The following is a 25543-nucleotide window of genomic DNA, read 5'->3' on the forward strand; positions in this document are numbered from 1 at the left end:
TGGGCGGGCAGCAGCGGGCAGTGCCACGTGGAGGTGCACGGTAGGACCGGGGCGGGGGCGGGGGGGTGGGGGGTGGGGGGGGGACAGGGGAATCCTGAGCAGACTACCAGACAGTCCGAGAGGCCCTGCACACCTGTGTCCCAGCCCGTATCCCAGCCCGTGTCCCAGCCTGTGTCCTGTGCGTCCCAGCGCCTAGAGGGACGGGCTCGGCCCCTTCTTTCCCTCTCGTAAAAAGCACTGCCTGGGGCCTGTCCCAGGTCTACTGCGGGGAGCCGCTGGCTTCCGAGACACCTGCGAGGACAAACGAAGTCCCCTGCGCCAGCACGTGGAGCCTGCATGTGGGAACAGGCCGAGAGGGGTCCCCCTTGCTGCAGCGGCGAAGCAAAGAGTGTGGAGGGGACCAGCCGGGCGTCCCGGGGTCTCCAGGTCTCCGGCGAGCGCAGGCCGCGGCCCCTGCCCGGCCCCGGCCGGCTCCGCCCCCTCCTCGTCGCCCGTAGCCCCGGCCCCGCCCCTCGGGCAGCGCGGTCCCGCCCCTCCGGGTTGCTAGGGGAAGTGACGTCACAGCGCGATGGCGGCGGCTCCTTCAGGCAGCTGAAGGGGGATTTAGGCCCGGAAGATCCGAGTCCATCCGCGGCGGGGAGAGGGCGAGCGGGGCCGGCGGGGGCCGGAGCAGGGGCGGCGGCGCTCGGACTGTCCCATCCGCCCCGTATTGAGGCGCTGGGAGCAGCCGGGCGGCCGGAAAGCGATGGTGAAAGCGGGGCCGTGAGGGGGGCGGAGCCGGCAGCCCGACCCGCCGTAGCGGCAGCAGCGGCGCCGCCTCCCCGAGCTCAGACCCAGGAAGCGGCCGGGAGGGCAAGAGCGAGCCGGATCCGCCGCCGTCGCCACCATGGAGCTCAGAGTCGGGAACAGGTACCGGCTGGGCCGGAAGATCGGTAGCGGCTCCTTCGGAGACATCTATCTCGGTGAGGCGCCCCTCCCCCTCCCGAGCTCGGGCCGCCCCTCGACCAGCGTCCGCCCGGCCCACCCCCACCCCCACCCCCACCCCGGTCCCCGGCCCGGGATCCCGGACACCTCCGGATCCCGGAGCTCGCCCCGAGGACCCCAGGGCCCAGGACCGGCCACCTCCGGCCCTCGTCCAGCTCCCGCCCCGGGGACCCCACCCCAGACCCCGCCCCGGGGACTCCCCTCTCCGGCCTGCGGCTGTGACCGGGACCCCTGTCCCCTCCCACCCGTCCGGTTCGTGCCCCCGCAGCTCCCCAGGCGGGTGTGGAGCGGCTGGAACTCTCGGCCTTCCGGTGGGGTCCGGCCCGTGCCCCCGGGGGCACCTGCCCAAACGTGCGCCCGGGGCCGCCGGGGAGTGGCCCTGGGCCTCGGCCCGAGCCCGTGGCCGCTCGCTGCGGCCCGCCCGCCCGGTGTCGCGCCTGGGTGTCCCCCGCAGGCAGACAAAGGCCGCCGGGCGGGTGCGCGGCCCCCTGTGTCGTGTACACGTTGGGGTGGGCACGGCGAAAGTCCAGGGCGCCGGTCCGAGGCTTCCGCGTCCCTCGGTGCCCTTTGCGACGACGCAGCCCTAGCCAACCGGCTCCTCTGGGTCTGGACCTTGGGCTACTCGGCCGCAGCACCGAGCGCGGGGTCGCCCCGGTGGGTCGGGTCCTCTGCCTGGTCCAGTGGTAGTGGAGTACATGTTGCGCATCCGAGTTCTGCCCAGGGTACCTGGACATAAACCAGAGTGGGATTCAGGTGAGTGTAGACGAAGTCGGTGTTAAGATGCTGGCAGAATTAGAGGCAAATAAAGTGGCAGAGCTCTCTGTACTCGTGAGGTCGTCCTCTGGGCTGTTAAAAATCTCAAGATGGATTTGAAGAACATGTATGGGATTAGAAAGTTCTGGATCGCTTCAGATTTACAGTGGGGGAGTACACACATACACGTGTAGAATAGAAGGTTGGCCTCAGTCCGAAAGTCGGGAATTTAAACACGACTTCCCTGCATCTCTCAGAGGAAGCGGGTGAGTGAACCCATGCCCCCTGGACGTGGCAGAGGAGCGCGTGCAGAGGGGTGTTGGTGTTGCGCAAGTTTGGGGTAAACACGTCCTGTTGTGCAGCCCCTGCCCGTGTACCTGTCAGAGGGGTCAGGCGTAGCTTCCGTCAGTCACGCTTCTGGTTCTGCTCTTCAGCAGCTGGTCCCATCCCTCCCTCTTGTCACCTGGAGAGGGTGCACCCCTAGGTTGTCAAGTGTCAGGAGGCCACGCGTTTGTGCGCTTCATGACTGCTTGGGGTGCCTCCCTGCCCCACGCGGTACGGACGCCTTCCCGTCTGCCCTACTGGAGAAAAGACCCTTTGGGGACGTTGCTCTCCAGCAGTCAGCCGGCCGCCTTCTCGGCAGTGTTCATTTAGGGAGAATTGCTGGGTGAACGTGGGCCGTTTGCATCATTTATAGCTCAGTGAACTTTGGCCAAAGTTTTCACCTAGGACCTAGGAGCCGTACTGAAGTCGTCCATCAGCGGCCCGTACCCAGCATCGAGAAGTAGGTATCTGGAAACCGTGTGTCCTCTGGTTGAGACCTTGCTAGGCAGCTCTGTGCTTTGTGCAGCTGGGTTCAGACCGTCAGAGCTCAGTGGGGAGCCCCGCTGCTTATTGCCCGTGGCGTCCCTCTGGGCCTCACCGTGTGTGGGCCACACCAGTAGCCCTTGATGCACGGGTGAGGCTGACCCGTCCCAGAGGGGTCTGTCCTCGGTCTCCTCCGTGTGCCTTCTGAGACCGATGGACTGCGCCTCTCACACCCTTGCTCCCAGCGCCCAAATGGCCCATCCGTGAGGTACACTTAGGAGTTGTGTGCGTGGGGTTGGACACGACTGATCGTTGCCACCAGCCTCGGCCTTCGGCCCACACGGGTCCATTGAGGCTAAGCGCTCCTCCACCATGGAAAAGCGAGGCGGTCTCGCATGTGAGTGAGTGATTCGTGGCTGGAAAGGCGGGTCTGAGGAAGCCCGCCCTCTGCCGGAGTTGGGGGTCACAGATGGCTGCTCCAAGGACCACGGGGTGGGTTGCGCCATCCATACGTGGTTTCTTCCTGTTGAGGTAACTGATTAGGCATGACTTAAGGAATCAGGTCTTCACGTCTCAAAAACCATCATGGCCCACGGATTCTGGTGTGATTATAATTTAAATCATTTCTCCTGTCATTTTGCTATGGATCAGAACATTCTCGACTCCTCCCTGTGGGTTCCTCTTGTTGTTAGCCTGGCGTGTGGGGTCTTGGATTTCCGCCTGGGACTTTCTGTGCTTTCAGATGTTTGAAACCGTGAGGAGGGGAGGCCGGCCATCTCTGCGCCTGCTGAGGTGACGTGCTCACGCAGCACTGCGCCCTGTCAGTTCTTCGGGTCCTTCCCACGGTTGCCCCTTTAAAGAGAGGCGGTATCTCGGGGCTGTTTCTCTGACGCCCGGCCTTCAGAAACTGTATGTACTTGAGCCGCCGAGGACCTCCAAATGTGCAGCCGGGTCCTCAGTCGACCTCTCCGGGCTTGCCACATCCCAGAGGCTCTTGGGAAGGGCGGGCCGGGAAGGCCTCCCCGGCACCGCACTTCCCTCAGCTTTAGCCTCCACACGCTTTGGCCCCTCGCTGCTGGAGGTGATGTTTCTGAGGCACTGGACACCAGAAGCCCTTTCACTTGCTGGCAGTGCTCCCTTCTACCTCTGTTAGCATCTGCGAACAGAGGGGAACCGTGTTCTTAACGTGGACCACCTGTTCTCGGGGTGACCGGCAGAGCTCGGGGACGAAGGGCGTGCGTGCAGGGACGTGCTAAAGCCAGGCTGCGTTCTGTTTGGCCAGTGTTCCACAGTGTCTGCGAGCCCCCTGTTCTGGACCGCGTTTGTCTTCGGGAGGCTGGCGGAAGGGTCCTCGGACCCCTCCCACCTCCTCCCCCTGCCATTCACGATTGGTGGAATGGAAGTTGTCTTCCTGCCTGTGTTGGCCTTTGTGTTCTACCCTGTCACTCCCATCAGTTTATCAGAGGACGGCCTCTCCTGCCTGTGTTACCTGTGTTACCCAGATGGGCTGTGCGGTCAGAATCTTCGTGTACAGAAGCACCTTTCGAGAGCTAAAGCTTAATAGGCAGTCTTTGCATACGTGATTTTCATGTGTTCCCTCTTACTCTCCTTTCTCTTCAGGAGCACCGTGCAAGGATGTCTGGCACGCAGTAGGGGTTCCAGAGTGGTGGCTAGCTGGCCAGGAGAGAAGACCAGTTGTCTGCACTGGCTGAAGCTTTCCTGGTCACCGGCCTGCGTTCTTTAGGGTGGTGGCTTGAACTTGGGTGTCTCTGATGAGAAGCTGCGGTGCTGCATTGGCTGCCTTGTCAACATTTGCCCTGTGAGAGTGACCTTTGCCTGGCTGCCCAGAGGCCTCTCCCTATTTCTTCTTTGATAAGACCGTCCTCAGTGGGAGTTGGGCATAAGGACAGCTGTATCAGGACAGGGTCAGGCTTGGGGTTAGGTTCGCTTAATTCATCATCTGACTTTGCTCAACTTGAGAGACGTGATTTTGTTTCTTTATGACCACCGTTAAGCCAAGTCTAAGCCTGGAGAGGGGAAGTCTTGTCCCACTGGGTGGGGCTGTTTAGCTGCAGGAGTTGAGGTTGTTTGGGAGAGGAGACTGCTTAGTGTAAACAGACACCGCGGATTGCCTTGTGAATATGAAACACAGTGCTCAGTGACGTCTGTTAAATTCTTGTCCCCTTTCTAGAAGTACTTCTAAAAGTTAGTTGTGCTAAAGGACCAGGTTTTGTAATTTCCAGTCCTTCGTAGACCAGTACTTTTGTGAAGTAAGATTAAAATGTTGCAGGAATGTCACTTTGCCGTGAGAGCTCCTCAGGGTTCGCTCACTGCCTTGTATTGGTCCCTCACGGACTGGTGGTAGTTTGAGGACTAGACCTGGAGCAGCACTGCCAGTTGAAACAGGAAGTGTGCCATCAGCTGTAGGAGGTGGGACAGGACTGCAGGGCTTTGGGGCTGTGGACTGGTGGACGTTGGTTTCGCCTGTGACGTTTGTTTCCCTTGGAAGGCACAGAACTTGAAGCCGGACTGCTCAGTACTTCCCCCTCAATGGGCAGAGACCTCACAGGGAGGCAGCCGAGTGTATGCTGCTCTCACATTAATTGCAGAACCCAAGCCAAGCCTTTCTTTGGGCCATCAGACTCAGGGCGACTTTCACAGTTGTGATCCTGGGGGAGGCTGGTTCTGTTGCTGCCGTGATCCTGGGGGAGGACTGTGTCTGTTCACTGTGATCCTGGGGGAGTCTGGTTGTTCGCTGCTGTGATCCTGGAGGAGGCTGGCTCTATTACTGGTGTGATCCTGCAGGAAGGCTGGCACCATGTTAGGAGGATGGAATTCATACCGTATTCCAGAGTTGCCTACGGCCATTTGTCTCTGAGACTGTCAGTATTGCTGCGTTGATGGCCAGACGTTTGCATTATGAGCCACAGTAGAGCGGAGCTAGAATGTTCTCTGCCTTCTTGAAGGTGCTAGTCTGGTAGATAGCCCGTGTGGGTCCAGGCTGTCTCGTCATTGAATGCCTGCCGTGTGGCAAGGGTGACAGTGCTGATGGTTGGAGATACAAGAGTGCTCTCGCTAAAGGCCCCACTGCTTGTGCTTTGGGGAACAGCGTTGCTGATGTAACCAGCACGCTGAGTCATCTTCTCTGTGTCTCCTGGGCTGGCGGGTTCAGCTCTGAGTCCAGGTCCTCGCAGGAACTCCCAGCACATCTCCCATTTGCACGGTACATTTACAATGAAGTCATTTCTCTTGTAATCGGACAGATGTCGCAAATGTGGAAGAACGAAGCATATTACCTGTCTTCCTTCTGAGTGCCCAAAAGAGCGTCTGTGGAATAGTAAACGAAGTTCTTAAATCTACAAGGGTCACTTGCAGCGATCAGATGGTGGTTATTTCCCCGGTTTGGGATCCAGGCCCATCAGGAGCACTGCATTTCTTGCGGCCGTCTAAGCAGACGCAGGGGGACTTTGGGGACTCTTGGGCGTTACTGGACGCATGAACAGCAGCAGGCAGCATTCCTACAGGCCAGTCATGGCTTTAGTGCTTGCCGATCTTATTCTGCCTTTGTTTAGGGATCTCAAGGTGCTTTGTAACCAGTAGTCCATTCCTCTGTGCAACTTTCTCACGAGACAGACTGCACATCTTCCCACTAAACTCAGATGGAGAGAGAAACAGAGTCACTTGAGGACTGGCCAGATTCCTTTGTCCACCACCACGATCTCCGTGGGAGGAAAATGTCCCGGGTCTATTGAGCTGTTGGAACCAGTGCAGATAAACGTACTACTGGGAAGGATTTATACTATGGACCCCCTTATCCGCAGGGGACACATTCCAGGACCCCCAGGGGATGCCCGAAACGGCAGACAGTACCGAACACTACGCATTCCACGTTTTTTCCTAGACGTACGCGCCCACGATAACGTTTATAAGTTAAGCGCGGTAAGAGACTAGGATGATAGCTAATAAGAAAATAGAGCAATTAGAGCCATATATTGTAAATAAAGTCCCGTGACTGCGGTCTCAGCACAGCCTTACCGAGCTGTCTCCCCTTTCCTGTGATGCCGTGAGACAGAGAAATGCCTGCGTGAGGAGACGGAGGAGGTGGACGCTGTGGGTGTGTGACAGACAGTAGGTCAGGAGGGGGACCGTGGGTTTCCAGACCTGCAGGGAAAGGGGACACCTATACTTAGAAGGCACCTAGGGGAGAACCGGATGTGTTCTGTTTGAGACTCTCCCTTTCTTGCCAGCTGAAGCCCCTTGAGGAAGGTTCTGCAGGTGCAGCTTGGGGCCAGAATGCTGTCATATTCACAGTCCCTTAAGCGAAGTAGAGCAGAGAGAGAACTTTTTTTTTTTTTTTTTTTTTAGTTTTATTTAAGTAATCTCTGCACTCAATGTGGCGCTGGAACTCGGCGACACCAAGAGTCACACGCTACTCCTACTGAGCCAGCCAGGCACCCCAGATAGAGAACGTTTTTAGAGAAAAACTGAATTTGCCTTTAAACTCGTGGGCTGGTAATCAGGAGGTATTTGCAAATGTTTTGCCGGTTTTAGCATAAAACTAACAACAAGTATGTGACAAGTTCATGTTGCATAGGTGTAGTTTGGGCTCTGAGAACGAGTCTACCCTCTGGTATGGTGTCCATGTTCAGTGGACATCCTGTTCCCCAGGAAGGGAGAGGTTGCTGGGTTCCTTGTGGGAACCGAGCCCCCTGGAAAAGCGCCCGAGTGTTTGGAGGTGTGTGCGGTTCGAAGCCCGGTCTGGGTGGACTTAGCTAGGTGGGGGTTTGGTAAAAAGAAGGCTCACACCCACCTACTTGTCCATGCAGCACGGAGAAACGGGGAGCACACTGTCACCCTGGAACTCCCCCCACTGCCTGGCCTTGGGAATGCGAGGGCCGAGCAACAGATAGACAGGAAGGTTTGGGGCAGGAAAGATGGGAGCCCTGTGGACAGAAGTGCACTGCCCTGTCCCTGGCTTTCCCATTGACACGGTCAGGTGGAGACATGGAAATGAGCGATGAAACGCTAAGGGAGACTTTCCTGTACCCATCAAAAACTTCTGTTTAAACAGTGAAAGTAATGATTTTCCACAGGGGTTTGTTAACCACTGACCCCGTCTCATGGTAGAAAGCAGAGCAGAGGGTCTGTAGTGTGTTGTAGCATTGCTCTGGGTGGTGGACACCAGATTATTAATGTTTGTGATTTTCTTTCTTTGCCAAGGTACGGACATTGCTGCAGGAGAAGAAGTTGCCATCAAGCTTGAATGTGTCAAAACCAAACACCCTCAGCTCCACATTGAGAGCAAAATCTACAAAATGATGCAGGGAGGAGGTATGCCCTTTACCTGTTCAAAAGAAAACCAGGGTTGTATTTGATGAGGGAGAATGCGTCGTGAACCAGAGCCTCTGGTGTATTCGGGGAAGGGAGGAGAAGGGTCACGTGGCTTCCTTCAGACCCTGAGGCCTGCAGGGGGCCTCACTCAACGTAGAGCATGATTTTACGCTTTTCCTTAGCTTCACGTCAGCTGATGGTGTCTTCGGACTCCGGGTTCATGCGAATTGTGATTTTTCAGACACAGATTGTTGCGTGTACTGCCTCAGTCACATGCTTTGCCCCCAGTTTTGGGGGAGTCCCTTCAGACGCTCCTGAGTGAAGTGGAGTTTGAACTCAGTGAACTCTGTGATCCCCTCCAGCTCAATTACTGTCCCAATCCTGTGAAACCTCTCGGGCCTAAGGGTGCCCGATGTCTGGTTTCCGAGTCTTTTGGAATTCTCTGGACTTCAGAATAGTTTGGCTAATGGGGCAAGAGGGGATTTTATTGGGGGTCTCAGTCCCGAAGACACTGCAGCATTTGGAAGGACATAACCACGCTCGACCTTAAGGAGCCCCCCCCCCCCCCCCCATCCCTGGCAGCAGGGCTCTGTGTGTAGAGAGTGGAGGTGCTGCGTCCTCTTCGGAAATCCTTCACAGTGGATGCCTCTATGGTACTTTCATAGTTTGGGTGTTCTTGGCGCTTTGCCAAGTGAAAACTTTAGAGTCTGAATTTGCTTTTTTGTCAGGGGAACAGTGGGGGGTGGCGATTCCACTCTGGCATGTCCCCTCCCTCCCCCAAAATCTGTGCTGCTACGAGCAACCGACGTTTCTTGCTTTACGCAGGAGCAAGTGTCTCTTTAGCAGCAACACACATGGACCCGCAGGACCCATCGCAGATGGGGTCCTTTCTTGGGACCAGAGGAGGCTGTGGGCCCTTGACTGGCACCCGGGGGTGAAAATCACCCCTTGTTGGCCTCAGGGAGCGGTCAGCAGAGGACCCAGATGGCATGGCTGCTCCCTGGCCATCCTCAGCAGAGGGTAGGCTCCTCAGGTATCAGGGATGGTCTGTACCATTTCGAAGGTGGTGAGAATGAGGTGACTTGGGACGTGGCCTTCATGGCTGGGGTGAGTCTGGTGCTGGAGGTTGAATAAAGCCGCCTCCCAGCTTAAAAGCCTGGTTGAATGTTAAGGAGCAGTATCTCTGTGAGCTGGAGGGCCAGAGGGCAGCAGGGAAGAAATCAGTTGGCTGACGCCCCAGACAGGAGTCGGTGAAGGGGCTGAGACTGTAAACAGAGAAGAGCTCATTCTGTTTAGCATGGGCCTTCTCCATCCCCGCACCGTGGCCTCTGTCGTGGGACTAGGTGCCCAGGCTGCAGCGCTGCAGCTCATTTTGAAACCTGGACTTTAAGATTTAAAGGACCACTTGCTTTCTTAGTCTCCCTGTCCACCTTCTCTCGGGTCCTAGAAATCTGGGACCTTCCCCCATCTGGCCATCCCCCACACGTAGATGAGTTTTACTCCTTTTTTTGTTGTTGTTGTTAACTTATTTTGAGTGTGTGAGAGCATGAATGGGGGAGGGGCAGAGAGAGAGAGAGAGAGAGAGAGGCACACAATCAAGTAGGCTCCGCGATGTCAGCCAGAGCCCGATGCAGGGCTCAGTCTCACCAACCAAGAGATCATGACCTTGAGCTGGTATCGAAAGTCGGATGCTTAATGGATTGAGCCACCAGGCTCCCCTACTCCTTTTTCAAAAGTGCACTTGGTAGATATTATCAAGGTGTTTCAAAGACAAAACAAAGTGTAAAATGTCAGTTTTGGAAAACAGCTGATGTCCCGGAAGGCAGAGTGCATGGTGCCGGTGGTGTTCTGTGCCTCTCTCCTAAACAGGACGAAGCTAGGGCCGCATTGAGAAGATACAGGAATCCGCTTTGCTGCCAGTTAGCCTTCTGCGTCACCCCTCATGTGAGCGCACATCGCTTTGTCGTGGTGGAGGGACAGCAAGCGTCTCTGATTATGGCTCTTCTTACCTGCTTTGAACACTGCATTCTGGGCGTACTCGCACGTGGTCGATACTGACGGCATCATAGGAGGAAGCTCAAAGCTACGCGGCTGTCTTGCACTCTCCAGCTTGCTGTACAGGGTCGTCTGGACCCTGCCCGGACCACGGTGGTGGTGGTGTGCCTGGCTAGGGAGAGCTTAGGGACGGCTGCTTTCAGGCCGGCAGGCTGCCTGGGGGCGGAGTCGGCCTCACTTCAGACGCTGGCGCGTTTGCCACCACGACAGTCCTGTACGGTGGGTGTCACCAGCCTCGTGTCCCGAGTGAGGAAACATAGACCACTGCAGAACTTTCCAGAGGATAGAGATTTGAACCTGAGCGTTGTCGCACCCAGGCCACTGCCGCACAGCAGCTCTGCCTCTGGGGAGGTGTGCGCGGTCCTCCCTGGCAGTCAGCGGTCCGAGTGCGCCCCAGAGGCTTCCGCCTTCCCCACACCTGATCGCGGTGGTGGACTAAAAAGTTGCAGTGGCAGAAATCTTGATTAGTTGTGTTGGCAAATGACTTGGGTAGACACCAGGTTCTTCTCAAAATGCAGCAGACTGACTGCCTGGCAGAACCTAGACATTAACTGCTCTTTCCCGTCCCGATGGCCCCCAAGTGGCTTCAGACCGCTCCCTTCTTTGGTAACCCCTCAGCAGAGAACGTTCGTTTAGTCCCCAGCTGCTTCCGGTGAAGGCTCGGGAGGGTGTGGCGTGTGGGTGCGAAGCCTGGGCCGGCGGCGAGGGTGAGCAAGTACCCCGGCGCGGGACAGGCATGCGGCTTCCCCAAGTTCACTTCTCTTGTCTGCCCGTCCGCGTCCGGGCCGGTGCCTGTGCTTCGTTTTGGACAGTCGCCATCTTTCTATTAACGAGTGTTTCACAATCGCAGAGAGCACAGGGAACATGCGGGGATTGATACTAAAGTTAATGCCTGTAACTCCCACCTGCTCGAGAGGCAGCAGGGCCTCCCTGGGTACCGTACATGTGCCCACCCCCGGTGCACTCGGAGGGGAGGCCGCGGCCCAAGCTTCTCCCCCGACGTCCCTGCCTAGTTTGTTTCTAAATCTGTGTTTCTTTCACCCCACGAGAAATTTGTTTTTAAAAATCTAATAACCTTGTCTAGAAACGTGTGGCAATTTTGTTTACGGTTGTGTTGGGCTTGAGTTGCAAAAAACTTCGTGAAAATTTGTATTGGCATTAATGTCGAATACTGGAACTTCTCGCAGGTGGAAACAGAAGGCATTTACCTGTCCCTGTCCCCTCACTTTTCCCCCCGAGCGTATGTTCTGGTAGCTTTGGACCCCATCGAGTGTTGAAGACCACACATAGCTACACCAGGTGGCCCGTTTCCCATCCAGATGGCACAGGGGTGGGGGCAGCGTGTTCTGGCCCTGCTGTTCGAGCCCCACCGGCCTTGCTTGCTTGTGCGTGGGCTCCCAACAGCGGCACGCGATTTCAGATTTCTGATGTCACAGAGGAACAGCCTGTGGACACGCGGTGGGGACTTCCACGCGAATGGCTGTGTGGCTGACTGCTTCCTGGGGCCTCACCGCTCGGTTTGCAGTCTGCTCAGGACATAGCAGGCTACGTTTTCGGACCAGAGGACTCTTGAGAGCAAGGGTGCTCTGCTTTCCTACCGCATTTTTTCTGCTCCCTGATGCTGTGGTGGCAACTGCTAGTAAAGAAGAGTGCCGCCATTGGGACACCCCGTCGACGTGAACGGGCCGTGGGTCCTTGACACCCGTCTTCTAACCCACGCAGTCTTTGAATGTGCGCAGTCCGGTCGTCACGGGCTCTACAACTTGCCCTTGACCCCGCGTGCTCCCCAGACACCCCCGAGCCGCCACAGCCGCAGGTCGGTGAAGTCACGTCTCCGTAAGCTTCTCCTCTCCTGCTTTGGGCACCCTGCGCTTGGGGACGGTGCCTCGAGGACATTCAGTCCCTGTTTCCTGGGAATGGCATCATGCGTCGTGGAGCAGGCCTGCAGGGTGGCCCCAGGTGCCGCGTGTGCCCACGGGGATGTGCTCCTGGACGGTCGGGTGCTCAGGGCTCCCCTCCTGCCTGCCTGGCGTCTGGGCTTCTGTTGGAGCCATGTCGTCTTTGGTGTCCCCTTCCCCATTTCTCTCTGATGTGGTATGGCGTGTCCTACTAGCACAGAAGGCAAGGGGGACGTTAAAGAACGAGAATGGGAAAGGAAGAAATAAAACTTATTATTTGGAAAGGAAACCCAGAAAGACACGTTAGAGATAGGCTGGGTAACTCGCTTGCCCTGTAGGACTTACAGTCCAGCAGGTTCATTCCACCAACAGCAGTTACAAGATGTAACATTTTCCCCTACATGCCAGTAAGTCTTTTTTTATTCGTTGTGTTTTCCCAGGGGAAGGGGAGGGTCGGTGCCTGTGTTATGAAAAGGGGGAGGTACTGGTGTGGCAAAACCATCACATCCCTACCCTCTAGGGATGGGGTCACTGAACCTGGAGGCTCAGCCTCCTGCAATTCAGGAACAAGAGGAGGGAGCCTGGGAGAGGACAGGTAGGCACATATGTCCCTCCTTCCCCAGAAAGTCAAGATTCCGCAGAAAGCTTTGGTTTCCTGCATTAAACACGGAGTTACATTCACCCATCTCCTAAACAGTCTTGTGGCCCCTCTGACATACATGTCCTGACAGGGACACTCCTGAGGGACTTGGAAATCCAGTCGTCTTCCCTTCTTGGTCTCCCAGCCCCACTTTCTTCTTTCTTTCTTTTTCTTTTTTTTAATGTTTGTTTTAGAGACAGAGACAGACCATGAGTGAGGGAGGGGCAGAGAGAGAGGGAAACACGGAATCCGAAGCAGGCGGATTCAAACCCATGAACTGCCAGATCATGACCTGAGCTGAAGCCCGACCCCCAACCAGCTGAGCCACCCAGGTGCCCTTCCCAGCCCCACTTTCTGCATGGGAGCTCCTCCCCCCCCCCCCCCCCCCCCCCCCTGTGTCTTCCATAGGATTAGAGACTAAAGTAGGAAAGAAGGTTCAATCCATCTGAATACAGCAGTGTATTTGGCATGAATCACGTCAAAGATCAGTCTTGACTCGGGATTGGGAACAAGGAATAGCGTCTTCTGGCTTCTTCAGAATTTTGCATAAATCACTTAAGAGTTACGGAATCACCCCAGAAATTAAATGTGTGGGTGTTTAAGCTTTTTGGTGGGAGTGGGGTATAGAGGAAGGAATAGGGTAGGAGTCAAGTTTTCAGGACAGAAGATCTGGCCCAAAATAGGAAGTAGGGGAAGGGGACACCAAGAAAGGATGGATGGCTCAAGGCACCCCCCCCCCCCACCACCACCACGTGCACACATACTCTAAGAAGGGGTCCCTCAAGCCTGCGTTTGAGATCATTTGCCTGGTGCGGAGCCTTTTGTCAGATCATCTGGCTGTTTTTCTCTCAATACAAAAAGAAGTTTGTAAACCATAAAACCCCAGAAGAATATGGAGAAAGAGCAACTTGTCATGTTTACCCAAGTCAGGCCGCCTCTCGATCACTCAGCTGGCAGCTCGTGAGTCCTGCGGGCCTGGCAGACACAGCGATCTTAAGGGGGTGGCCAGGACCAGGATGACACGTGGCTCCCCCAGCGCGCTCCGTCGCACGCACCACCGTGGCCCTATCCACTGCTGCGCCAGGACAGGATGCCGGCCCTGGACACCACAGTCTCTGGAAGCCGAGGCAGGAAAGCCCGGCATTATTCAAGGATAAAGACTTGGGGCCTTCATCTGGCACCCCAGGGCAGCTCAGGCTCTCTTACGAGCTGTCATGACCAACTTGAATTTTTTCAAACACACATGAACTGTTGTGCTGGTAGGCCTGGCCTGAGCCAGTGAAGGATCTGGTAGGTGAAGGGAGTCGAGGTCCTATGATCGGAGGTCCCGAGTAGGAACCCTTCGTCACGGGTATAGACCAGCCTCCCCTAGCCTTGGCTTCCTCTCAGTGCCTTCTCCTGACCCCTCTGCATCGCCTTTCCTGTTCAGACTGATTGCTGATCATCTAGGAGGACGAGATCAAGTCATGGGGCAGCCCGGTTAAAAACTCGTCGCCCATGAAGGTGGAGGGGTTTCAAGAGGACCCTGGCAGAGGAGCCCACTCTAACTGGTAAAAGGAAGGTGGCTCCTGTGCTCTGCCAGCTGTTGTCCGTCCTGGTGGGACGGCAGAGTGCATTCCTGCTGCGCGATCCTGCGGCCGCTCCTGCCCGACATTGCTCTTTGCCCTGAGAGCCCGGCGCAGGAAGGAGGGCGTCACCTGGAAACACAAGACCGGAATGTTTACGTTAAGAGCGAAGTTAAAGTGCACAAGACCGTCTTGTGTACGGGGCCCAGGGCACAGTTCTCTAGGAGCGTGAGAAGTGACACGGTGCGTCCCGGACAGTGGCGTGTGTGAGCTCGCACCTCTGCCCCTCCTTTCCCACAGTGCACTGAGCGGTGTTCCCTGGGCGGGTACGCCCGGTTCTCGATCCCTTCACCTGTTCATGGCGTCCGGGCTGGTTCCAGGTATCGGGCATTCCAAAGATGCTGCAAACGTTTGTGTAGGTGCTCAGGTGGACAGTCACTTTTCTCATGGGTGAGTGTCTAGGAGTGGAGTGGCCGAATCAGAAGGAGGCGAGAGCTTTTCCTTTTGAATAAACCTCCAGCTGCTTTCCAGTGGCTGTTCCCTTACGCTCCCGCCAGCAGTAACTAGGCCTTTATGGTTGGTGTCTTTCAGTTTGCCTGGCTCATCTGTCGTCCGAGTTCCTGAATTTACTGGCATAAAGCTGTTTATGATAGTTCTCTATTAGCCTTTTCGTGTGTGCGGAGGCCTCTTGCTGATATTGGTAATTTGTGCCTTTTCTGTTTTTCCCTGAGCAGTCTGAGTAGAAGTTTATCAAAAATATTTTCAAAGAAACAGCTTTTGGTTCCAGTCGTCGCTCTCTCTGTGTTGTTTCGTTGACTACTACTCGATCATTTTTTACGTCATCTGCTGACTGTGGGTTTAATCTCCAATTCTCTGATGTCATTGATGTGTCTTTTTTTAATACAGGTGTTTAGTTGCTATAAATTTCCCCAAGCACTACAAGAGCACATGTCGTAAATCCTGCTGTGTTGGGTTTTCAGTTAGTGCAGAATGCTTTCTAATTCCTCTTCTGATCTCTCCCTTGATCCATGGGTTATTTTGAAGCATAGTATGTAGCTTCCAAATATTGGGGGTTTTCCAGAGAGCTCTTTGTTATTTCTGACTGGATTTCATGGTCTTCTGAGAGCACACTTTGTACGACTAGAATCCTTTTAACGCTAGGCCTGTTTTATGTCCAGCATTGGGTCTGTCTTGGTGACCGTCCCGTGTGCACTTGAGGACACTGTGCTCTGCTGCCCGAGGGGCTGCCGAGGACGCCGTCGATTTGTGGGTTTGCCGATCTCCTTGCGGCTTTGCTTTGTGTGTTTTGAAGCTGTGCTGTTAGCTGCATGAACGAGTGGAGTTGTTAACGCTCCCCTGATGAGCTGACACCTTTATCCTTACGAAATGACGGGCGTATCCCTGGGAACGCTCTGCACGGCAGCCTACTGTGTCCCATGCGGACCCGGCTCTTGTGCGCCCTTTGGTCTGAAGTTGATGTCGTGCGCTGGCCTTTCTACAACCCGTGTGTGTGTGTGTGTGTGTGTGTGTGTGTGTGTGTGTGTGTGTGTGTGTGTTAAGGGCATCTGCCTGTGATGGTGTGCTCCCTTTCCGTCACTGCCAGCCTGTGTGGTCCGGTCCTCCTGCGCTTACGTTTGCATGTGATAAACCCTACGCTGCGTTGTTATTTTCGTTTGAACAGTCCTATCTTTTCAAGGGATTTAAGTGAACTTACGTTGTTACTTCCAGTGCTTCTCAGGCCTTTGTGCGGGCCCACACTTCCGTCTGCCTTCTGCCTGCAGGGCGGCCTTTCCGATGCGTAGCGGTGCAGGTCTGCTGCTGATGGAGTCTACGCCTTTTTGATAGACCTGGAGATCTTCCCGTTACTCAGCTTTCTGAGGCTTTTTTCCTCCATACTTGAAAGAGGCTTCCCACTGTGCTTTTCCGAGGAGTGTGCAGTGATCTTGGTCTTTGTCTGGTTTATGTAACGTGGCGTTTCCCTGGCTGTTTTCGAGATGCTCTCTTTATCTAGTCGTGAGCGATTTGATTCACAGGTCTGGACGTTTGTGCAATGTTCGTTGTGGCCCCGGTGCGTGGGGCTCGCCGAGCTTAGGTTGGTGGGTCTGTTGTCTTTATCCAGCTGCTACTTCCAGCATCGTCTCTGTCCCCTCCTCCCTCTTTCCTGGGGGCTGCGTGATACAGGTGTCTCGTGGCTCGAAGCTGTCCCAGAGCTCGCTGAAACTCTTGCTGCTTTTCCAGTAGTTTTGTGCCTCGAGTCACACATCTTTTCTTCTACGCTGTCTGATCTCAGACCCTGTCGTTGTCCTTTCTCAAAGTTAGAGTTGAGTCTCGTAAATCCCCCACGCCATGCCTTCGTGTAACTTTTTGACATGGAGTCTAGTTAAGAGTTGATAACGTGTTGTCCATCTCTGCTGATTCTAACACCTGAGCCAGTTTCAGCGGACTGTTCTCAGCGCGGGTGTTTTCTGCCTCTTTGCATACCTGGTCATCTTTGGGTGCCAGACGCTGTGACTTCCGCTGGCTTGCACGCTCGGTATTAACTCTGCTGCTCAGATCCTTCCTCCACTTGGTCATAAATGGGATGAAGTCAGGTTCCTTTTGCCTGCTCAGTCTTTGCGTCTCTGCTGACACTCAGGCTGGGAGGGGGCGGCCTGTGCCCTGTCTGTCGGGCCTGGGCGTTGTTCGTTCGTTGTCTCCCGTTCAGTGTCTTAGAAACCGTTTTTCCATGTGTTCTGTGTTTTGTTAACTCTTCTGTTTTTGCAGATATGAGGGTAAATTGGGCCCCTATTACTCCCATCTTGGCTGGATGTAGGGAAACTTTTAAGCTTTTAAAAGAAAATAATAGTATCTGTTTCTGACTCAGGGTTTCTTATACCAGAAACATTACTCATTAAGAAAAAGATTGATATATTCATCTTTGTTAAAATTCCTCATCAAAACACTCCAAAAGAAAAAAAAATATGCCTCACATAAAACCGGCAATGGTTTAGTATCCAGAATCTTTAAAGAACTGCTATAAAATAGGCAGAAGATTCCCTGATAGAAAAGTTGGCAAAAGACACTTGTCGACATTTCAAAGAGGAAACGTGTGGCCGGTAACCACATGGAAGAAAGATCCAGATTGAGAATTTAGCGTGACACCGTCTGTATACCCACTCGGTTAATAAAAATCGAGCGATCTGACGGTCCTCTTCCACAGCAGGGACTCGCCCACTGCTGGTGGGTGTGTGGGGTGGGCTCTCCGTCTCTGGAAACAATTTGACGTTCTCTCGTACGGTCAGGTAACTTGTGCTCTGTGTTCGTAGGTTCGCGCCCGGGGGATAAACTAGATGTGAACGAGAACTTCGTGTGTTAAGAATTTGCACTTGTGGACATAAATACGGGTATACTGAGTAGCACTGTTTATAATGGAAGCAGACCCAAACAGTCCAAGTGGTGAACTGTGATCTGTTCTCCAAAGGGAATACTGTACAACATGCGTCCTTTTTTACAAACCTATTTCATAGAACTGTGATTCATTTATATTAGTTTCTGGTGTACACCATAGTGACTCGACAGTCCTGTGGGCCACACAGTGCTCACGACAGGTGTGGTCACATTTGTCACCATACCGTGTTCCTCCAACATTATTGACTATTCCGCGTGCTGTCCTTTTCATTGCTGTGACTTTTTCCTTTTTTTTTTACTTACTTATTTTATAACTGGGAGATTGTACCTCTTGATTCCCTTAACCTGTTTGTTCCACCCCCTCTGGCAACCACCACTTTATTCTCTTTATGAGTTTGTTTTTGTTTTTTATTTGCTTGTCTGTTTTGGTTTTTAGGTGATGCGTATGAGTGAAATCATATGGCATTTGTCTTTCTCTGTCTTAATTCACTTAGCCTAACACTCTAGGTCCATCCATGTTGTCGCAAACGGCAAGATCTTCTTTTTTTATGGCTGAGTAATCATGCACCCTTACTTTATTAAAAGCAAGGGAATGACAGAGCTCTGGATGGTCATTTTCGGGGAGCACGGGAGTGAGAAGTGCACGGGAGTGTGTGATGTGCAGCACGTGAGGTTCTCAAGAATGCTCTTGGTCTGGGTAGGTGATCTGTGCTACAATTTGCTTCGTGATGCTTTAAAAAGACAATGTATTGGATTTGTTCTCGTGAAACATGGAAAAATTGTAAGTAATTAATTTTAAGAATGAAAGGGGGTTGCCCCGTTTGTATCAGGACTTGCTGTAAAGCTGAACTAAAAAACATTTAGTGTCAGAAAGTGAGGCAGTGCTCAAAACACAGAGGCACAAAAGCCTCGATCGATGGGTTTGGTAGATGGTCTCAGGACTGACTAAGGCACCTCTGGGGGCCCCGGGTAGAGCACCACGGACAGCCTAGTGAGTGACCGGGAGGCGGGGGGTGGGGGGGCTGCAGTGTAGACCAGAGTGTGACATAGGTACCGTAGGCCCGTAATGTTCCCAAAAAATGATTGAATAAGTAAACTGGGGGAGAAGAGACAAACCTGTGTAGAAGAACCTGAGTAATGTGTGTGGATACTCCCCCCACCCACCCCGAAGAATGTGGAGCATGACCCCCCAACATCCGAAGTGTGGGCCATACATAGTGATGGCCTCCCAAAGAGAACAGAACTGGGAAGGGAGAATGAGCGCACCTCAGCTAAGCGGTCAAGGTCGTGTCCACAGTGATGGCGTCACCTTGACAGCACGGACCCCTGACATGAAGAGAAGGGCACTCTGCCTCTGCGGTCTTCCCCCCCAAGCCCATCACGCAACATCAGACACATCCCAACAGAGGGGCGGCCCCAGCACCCCCAGAACTGCCGGGCCACCGGAAACCAGGGACGACGTGAGAGACGGCTGAGTCCAGAGATGCCTGAGGAGACGTGAGGAAGGGGCAGACAGGATGACAGGAAAACCGAGGGCACCTGAACAGTGTGGACTTTGGTTGACAGCAGCGAGCCCATAGTAGTTGTGATTTGTGACACATGCAGCACGCTGACGGGAGGCGCTGACAGGGAGTGGGGGGGAGGTGGATGGGAACTCCGCTTTTTCTAGACGAGCCCCTCTTGTCCTCTGGCACCTTCTCTTTCTCGGCCTGCTCACTCCGCCACCCGGGATGCTGGCCTCTCCCCGTGTCACTTCCGGCCACTGCCCGCCAGCCCTTGTCGCATGGCGTGTGTCTCATGTGGTGCGTCTGAGTGTGCGAGCACAGGCGTGTTGGGTTTCTCTTGCAGTGGGCATCCCCACCATCCGGTGGTGCGGAGCGGAGGGGGACTACAATGTCATGGTGATGGAGCTGTTGGGACCGAGCCTGGAAGACCTGTTCAACTTCTGCTCGAGGAAATTCAGCCTCAAAACTGTCCTGCTGCTTGCTGACCAGATGGTAAGAACCCCGCTTTCCAAAGTGCCGGGGAGCCCGGGTGCTCGATGCCTGCTTGGTTTGCCTCGGCAGTGTGATGGCGCATTCGGGTGCGGTTCCCTTTGTTTTACGCCTGTTGGTGGGTGGGGAGAAAGTGGGCATACGGTCACCTTTGCTGCAAGGCACTGACGGTTGGCCGGCTTTGGAGACTGCCCCACACGGCGTCGCCCATTCACGTGTGGGACTCTGCAGAGAGGCCGACTGCTGCAGACCCTCGTCTGGGAAGGGGGCGGTCCTGTCACCAGCCAGCAGTCCACCCACCACGAGAGCCAGCGAGGAAGACTGCAGGGGTCCCGAAGGTGGTCCGATCGGCGCCCTTCACTGGTTGTTGAGTTACTCTGCTCTGACCAAGGGGACGGGACGTGCAGCTAAGGGCGCAGCCCTCACTCTGCCGAGCCAGGATCCTTTTCCAAGGCTGCTGCTGGGGTTTAATGTCTCATCGTTCCTTCTCTGCTTCCAGATTAGTCGCATCGAATACATTCATTCAAAGAACTTCATCCACCGAGATGTGAAGCCAGATAACTTTCTCATGGGGCTGGGGAAGAAGGGCAACCTGGTCTACATCATTGACTTTGGGCTGGCCAAGAAGTACCGGGATGCCAGGACCCACCAGCACATCCCCTACCGCGAGAACAAAAACCTCACTGGGACGGCGCGGTACGCCTCCATCAACACGCATCTTGGAATCGGTGAGCCCGTGGGTGATGGGCTCTTCTGTGCCCCCGGTCACTGGCCCAGGCCGCCTTGGGCATGTCCATCCCTTAGCTCAGGGAAAGGCCAGCCCCTTGGGACACCCTGGGAGTGGCCAGCATGTTTGGCATGGAGGCTGTCATCGAACCTTTGTAGCGAAGGCTGTCTGGACTGTGGAGAACCTTTTGTGAGGTGTGGTGGGGGCGGGTAAGTGGCTGGGCTTTCTGACAGTAAACTTAATATTGGTATCACCCATCCAGGGGTGCCAGAGCCCCTAAAAGCACATCAGGGGTGACTTCTGGTGAGAAAGAATCCGAGAGTATTTTCTGTAGCTTTAAAAGTGCATTTCCACAGTAAGCATGCGCCTGGGGTCTTGGCTTTGCAGCTGCAGGCGCACGTGTGCTGTTCTTAACCCATTTCCCATCTTTTCCAGAACAATCTCGAAGGGATGATCTGGAGTCACTGGGCTATGTGCTCATGTACTTCAATCTGGGCTCTCTGCCCTGGCAGGGGCTGAAGGCAGCCACCAAGAGGCAGAAGTACGAACGGATCAGCGAGAAGAAGATGTCCACCCCCATCGAAGTGCTGTGTAAAAGCTACCCCTGTGCGTGTCCTCGAGTGCAGGCGCTGGGTGGGCCTGTGGTCTCAGGGTGGGGTTAGGGTGGGGGTGCTGGGAGGCCGACGAGTCCCGCGTGGTGAGGAGGGGAAGAGTCCGTGGGTGACCTGTCCTTGGGCTGGTGGCAGCTTCCTGTCCCTGGTGCTCCTCTGCTTTCCGGGAACAAGGACCCAGGGAGTTCTTTGTTCCTATGGAGAAATGCCCTGGGGGGAACCAGGCTGTGCTCTGTGGTGCTGGGTTTTCTTAAACTGTTTCCTGAAGTCTCAGTTCTCTCCCTGTGTGACCAGTGTTTCGGACGACATGTCTCGCGTGCCTGGTGTGTGGCAGGCAGTGGTGGCGAGAGCATCTGCAGCCACCAGTGCCCTGTTGGGCGCTGCTAGGTAGCACTGAGTATCTTGTTCTGCAGCTGAGTTCGCCACGTACCTGAATTTCTGCCGCTCCTTACGTTTTGACGACAAGCCTGACTACTCCTACCTGAGGCAGCTCTTCAGGAATCTCTTCCACCGCCAGGGTTTCTCCTATGACTACGTGTTCGACTGGAACATGCTCAAATTTGTAAGTGCTCTGCCGGTTGGTTAGACAGAGGCCTCCGCCAGACGAGGTGCAGGTTTTGGAAGGCGTGTCTGCCGCCTAGGGGGAGCCGAGTGCACCTGCTAGGGTCTTGGCCCGGTGTAGGGTGCATCTAGCCAAGGCTGGGAGGTTCCAAGAAGCAAGATCCCGGTGAGGGGACAGTAAAGAAGGCACTGTGTCAGCACTGGCCCCCCTGGAGCCAGTGGAATGTGTCTCCTGGCGCAGGTCTGCCTGGAACCAGGGCTCTTACTTGAATGACAGACCATGGGAATGTCATTTTATTAGCATTCTCCTCACCAAGAGCGCCATGGCTTTGACTGCCTCTGATGTTGAGGTGTGGCTCCCGAGCGTTTGTCGTGCAGGGGGGTATGGCCAAGGCCGAGGGCTCCTGCCAGGTGACGTGACCACTTGCCCCTCCTCCCTCGGACCCAGCCGTGTGGGTGAGCGAGCTGGGTGGGTGCTCAGGAGGCGCGGTGCCTGGGGTCCAAGTGCGTTGACTTCCTTTGTTCCGGGGTTGTTGAATGGATGCAGGTTTGTGCATGACTGCTGGGGGTGGGGGTGCAGAACTTGAGCTTTGGTGTTTGCCTTCTCTAAAACAGGCTGCCTGTTACAGGAATCTAATTAATCTTGAGATACTATTGCCAGAAACTTCCAGGGTTTTTTTGGAACTTCTTCCTCTTTTGTTACAAATTTGTTATATTTAGTTACGAGCTTAAAACAGAAATTGGAACCTTTCCAGGGTGACAAGATCTGGCGGAGGAGCGGAACCTCCTCTCTAGACAGCACAAGCCAGAAAGGATTATTTTGCGGCCTCGCGGGTACCCGGGTGTTCGTGCAGGGGTCTGTGCCGTGTGTGGGAGAACCAGGTGTGCCACAGTGGGCTGGCGCGGGACGTGCCCCCACAGGTCGCCCGGAGTCTGGGCGACGTTCCGGCGGCATCCCCCTCCCGGTGGGGCCGGCCGCCCTTCTCCGGGCAGGGCTGGGGTGTGGCTAATCGCAGCTCTGTGGTGCTCGTGCTGGAACAGCCACGCGGCTCTGCGCCGCCACTGAGAAGCTGCCACGGGTGGCGTGTTACTCGAGCGGGTGCGGAGGAAGACTTGTGCAGAAACCGGTGGTGGCTGGATTTGGCCCGTGGGCTGCCGTTTGCAGACTATTGCCTGACGGCACTGGTGATCAGAATGTGGTGGCGGGTGTCTTGTCCCCACTCGCCCGGTTCATCGCGTAACTAGCTGTTTGTGCTGGGAGCGAGTTAAGTGGTGTCCACCACGTGGGTCCTCCTCGGACAGCTCTGGCCACCTGAGTCCTTGTCCTGTGGGCACTGGCCTGACATCCGCCCTGGGGCCGGAGATCTGGGCTCTGCTCAGGCCTCCCACCGACCGGATGCCAGCACGTTGGGCCCACCGCTGCCCTGACCTCGTGTGATTTCCCGTCCCCGTGTGGATGTTCACAGGGAAGAGGCCACCCAGTTGCTATCAGTGAGGGGGGGTTCAGGAGCGTTGGGGACCTCCTCTGCGCACTCATAGGGTCAAGGGGCAGGCCGCCGTCCTGGAGGGAGAGGCGCCTCATCCCAGCTGGCTGCAGGTCCCAGTGCCCCTGGTGTGTGCTTGAGTCGCAAGGGGCAGCCGGGACCCTTGGGCAGTTTCCACCGAACCCTGTTCAGTCTAGTCTTCCTGCTTCCTTCGCAGGGAGCCAGCCGGGCAGCTGATGACGCTGAGCGGGAGCGCCGCGATCGAGAGGAGCGGCTGAGGCACCCTCGGAACCCAGCCGCCCGCGGCCTCCCCTCCACGGCCTCTGGCCGCCTGCGGGGCACCCAGGAGGTGGCTCCTCCCACCCCCCTCACCCCTACCTCACACACTGGTGAGTGGGCTGAGGCCACGTCTCCCCAGCAGGCACCGGGGCTTCTGGTGTGCACGTTGGCCGCTCCGGTTGTTGGAGCTGCAGGGCCCCGCGCCGGGTGAGGCTGTGTGCGTCCCGCTTCTGGTCGACTCTGGTTCCCGAGGATGGGCAGGCCAGGGGACGTGTGTTTCACTGGACTTGGAGGACCCTGCCACTGAGACATGGATGGCTCCCCTAGGAACCTCTCTCCCCGCCCGCCCCTCTGTCCCCTCCATGAGCGGCCCCCTGAGCACAGAGGCCTCGAGCTGCCCCCTTCCGCTGCTTGAGCTCCTGGGAAAGTCCGCCCGGAGCCAGCACACTGGTGTCCCTGGGCGCTCCGCGGGCCCTGCCCGCCGCTGCCGACCTGGAAACCTGGTGGGGCCCCGCGGGGTACAGCGGCACCCACTTCCCCGCGTGCTAGACGCCGAGGCCGCTGAGGAGAGGCCTCCTCTTGCTGATGGCAGGGCTGCCCTGAGGCCTCACCCTTGCCCCGTCTCTTCTCCAGCTAACACCTCTCCTCGGCCCGTGTCTGGCATGGAAAGAGAGCGGAAAGTGAGTATGCGGCTGCACCGCGGCGCCCCTGTCAACGTCTCCTCCTCCGATCTCACGGGCCGACAAGATACCTCCCGCATGTCGACCTCACAGGTATGTGCTCCGCACAGGCACGCGCTCCGGGCTCGGCGAGGTCGGGACGCTGCGGCCCGTGGGCTTTCTGGGTCCGAGCTGGTCTTCGGGCGCCAAGAAGAGTGGGGCGAGGGTGTGGAAGGGCTTCCTTCCTTCCTGCTTCCCCTCGGCCGTCCTTTCCGAGTGTTAAGCGGGGAGGGACGCGGCGCCCTTTGCGGCTCTGCAGCCCCTTAGTTCAGAGCCTACTGCGGGCTGTGCAGAGGAAGGGCTCGTCTCCCGGCTGCGCTGGGACAGGTAGTGGGGCCTTTTCTCTTCTGTGGCCCTCCTCGCAGCCCATCCCCAAGCCAGCCCTGGAGGCTTGGCCGTCTTCCGGTGCAGACTTGAGATGCCACGCCTGCTCACACCACACGTCTGTCATGGGCACACACAGGCTTGGAGGCCCTTTGCTCACACTCCTTGGGCAGGCGGTCCCCGTGGATTGCTGGCGGCCACCTCGGCCCCTAGAAGGTGGCCTGGACAAGCCTGTCAGCGCGCGGGTGAGGGTTCCCGTCTTCTGAGGTCCCTGCCCACCTGCCTTCTTTCTGACGAGACAGGTGTCCTCAGAGAAAGGGCTCGGTCACGCACATGGGTCCCTTCCACCCACATCCTCCTCTTCCCTTTCTGACTTTGGTGCTGTGGCTCTTCTGCGTTCACCCACGTGCCCTCCACAGATGAGCTCTTTTCACACACTTGGACCTTCTTGCTCAGGTAGCTGTCAGGGCCCTCTCCTGCTTCCAACAGGGTCCTCTGGGTGCCTGTGCCCCGTGGTATCTGCGGGGGGTTGGGGGGACGGGCACTGGTTTTGGGGAGCACCCTGGAAGCCCGGGTCCCGGGTCCTGGGTCACGCACCCCTGGTGGTGCCCCTCCGGCTCACTGTGGTACCTGTCTCGTTGGCGAGTTAGCCTTGGGCCCTGCTGCTGGCACACGCTTGGTGCTGGGCGTATCTTGGTGAATTGCTGGGCCGAGCACGTTGGTTAGGAGAGCACAGGGTCTGTGAGAACTGCCCAGAACCTCAGTTCTGTAGCGTCTGCTTGATCTTCTGGCAGAGGAGCAAGGAGGGAGCGCTCCTGATCACTTTTATTTTAGCCCGGTAAAGTGAATAGTTTCGGTGTGACTACCTCTAGGTTGCTGGTAGTTCTGCCAGAAAGGGGTTGTCTTTGTACGTAACTTTTTCCCAAAGAGATTAAGGATCCGTGTAGTTCTAATTGTGGGGCTCGAGGAGTCTGGCCAGCGTAATGAGCTTGGGCCCCACACTGCACCTCCCTCCCCGCAGGACACAGAAAGGGCTATGGGCTTCTTCCCCCAAGCCCTGGAATCCATGAATCGGCAGCAGGAAATAGATCGTAGGCAGCGTCTGCCCACGTGTGGCCAAGAGCCCAGGCATACAGCCTGCTCCAGGGCCCCAGGTACCCCAGGCAGGGACAACCGGGAGTCTGTGGACCCCAGGGGCTCGGTCTGGACTCAGGATCTACGTGCTGGACCTCAGCCAGCAAAGGTGAAGGAAGGGGCAGAGCTAATTCTCTTTAAGGGAAGAGAACATACGTGGAGGGTTTGGGACGACAGAGGGCCCGAGGCTGCTGGGACCGAGCCCAGCTTCTCCCGCACGGTGTGGCCAGCCTCAGCCCACATGCCCTGGGGCCTTGCTGTGAAGTCTCACTGAGCAGAGGCGAGTTTGC

General features: G+C 56.1%; 1 protein-coding gene across 5 annotated transcripts in view; it reads left to right on the forward strand.

Annotated features, from left to right (window-relative positions):
* Positions 1 to 655: 655 nt before the first annotated feature.
* The window catches only part of CSNK1D (casein kinase 1 delta), a 32800-nt gene continuing 7912 nt past the window's right edge, over positions 656 to 25543 (forward strand). For 2 of the 5 annotated variants that reach the window (XM_049635438.1, XM_049635437.1), the window contains exons 1-8: positions 659 to 962; positions 7765 to 7875; positions 19269 to 19417; positions 19914 to 20142; positions 20577 to 20747; positions 21166 to 21314; positions 23015 to 23186; positions 23710 to 23849. In XM_049635438.1, the coding sequence (XP_049491395.1) occupies positions 887 to 962; positions 7765 to 7875; positions 19269 to 19417; positions 19914 to 20142; positions 20577 to 20747; positions 21166 to 21314; positions 23015 to 23186; positions 23710 to 23849 (1197 nt within the window). In that variant the 5' untranslated portion in view covers positions 659 to 886. Of the gene's footprint in view, positions 963 to 1207; positions 1738 to 6054; positions 6484 to 7764; positions 7876 to 19268; positions 19418 to 19913; positions 20143 to 20576; positions 20748 to 21165; positions 21315 to 23014; positions 23187 to 23709; positions 23850 to 25543 lie in introns of those variants that run through there. The other 3 variants (XM_049635434.1, XM_049635435.1, XM_049635439.1) reach the window with 3 other exon arrangements.

The sequence above is a fragment of the Panthera uncia genome, chromosome E1 (assembly GCF_023721935.1).
Source record: "Panthera uncia isolate 11264 chromosome E1, Puncia_PCG_1.0, whole genome shotgun sequence".
Classification (NCBI taxonomy): Eukaryota; Metazoa; Chordata; class Mammalia; order Carnivora; family Felidae; genus Panthera; species Panthera uncia.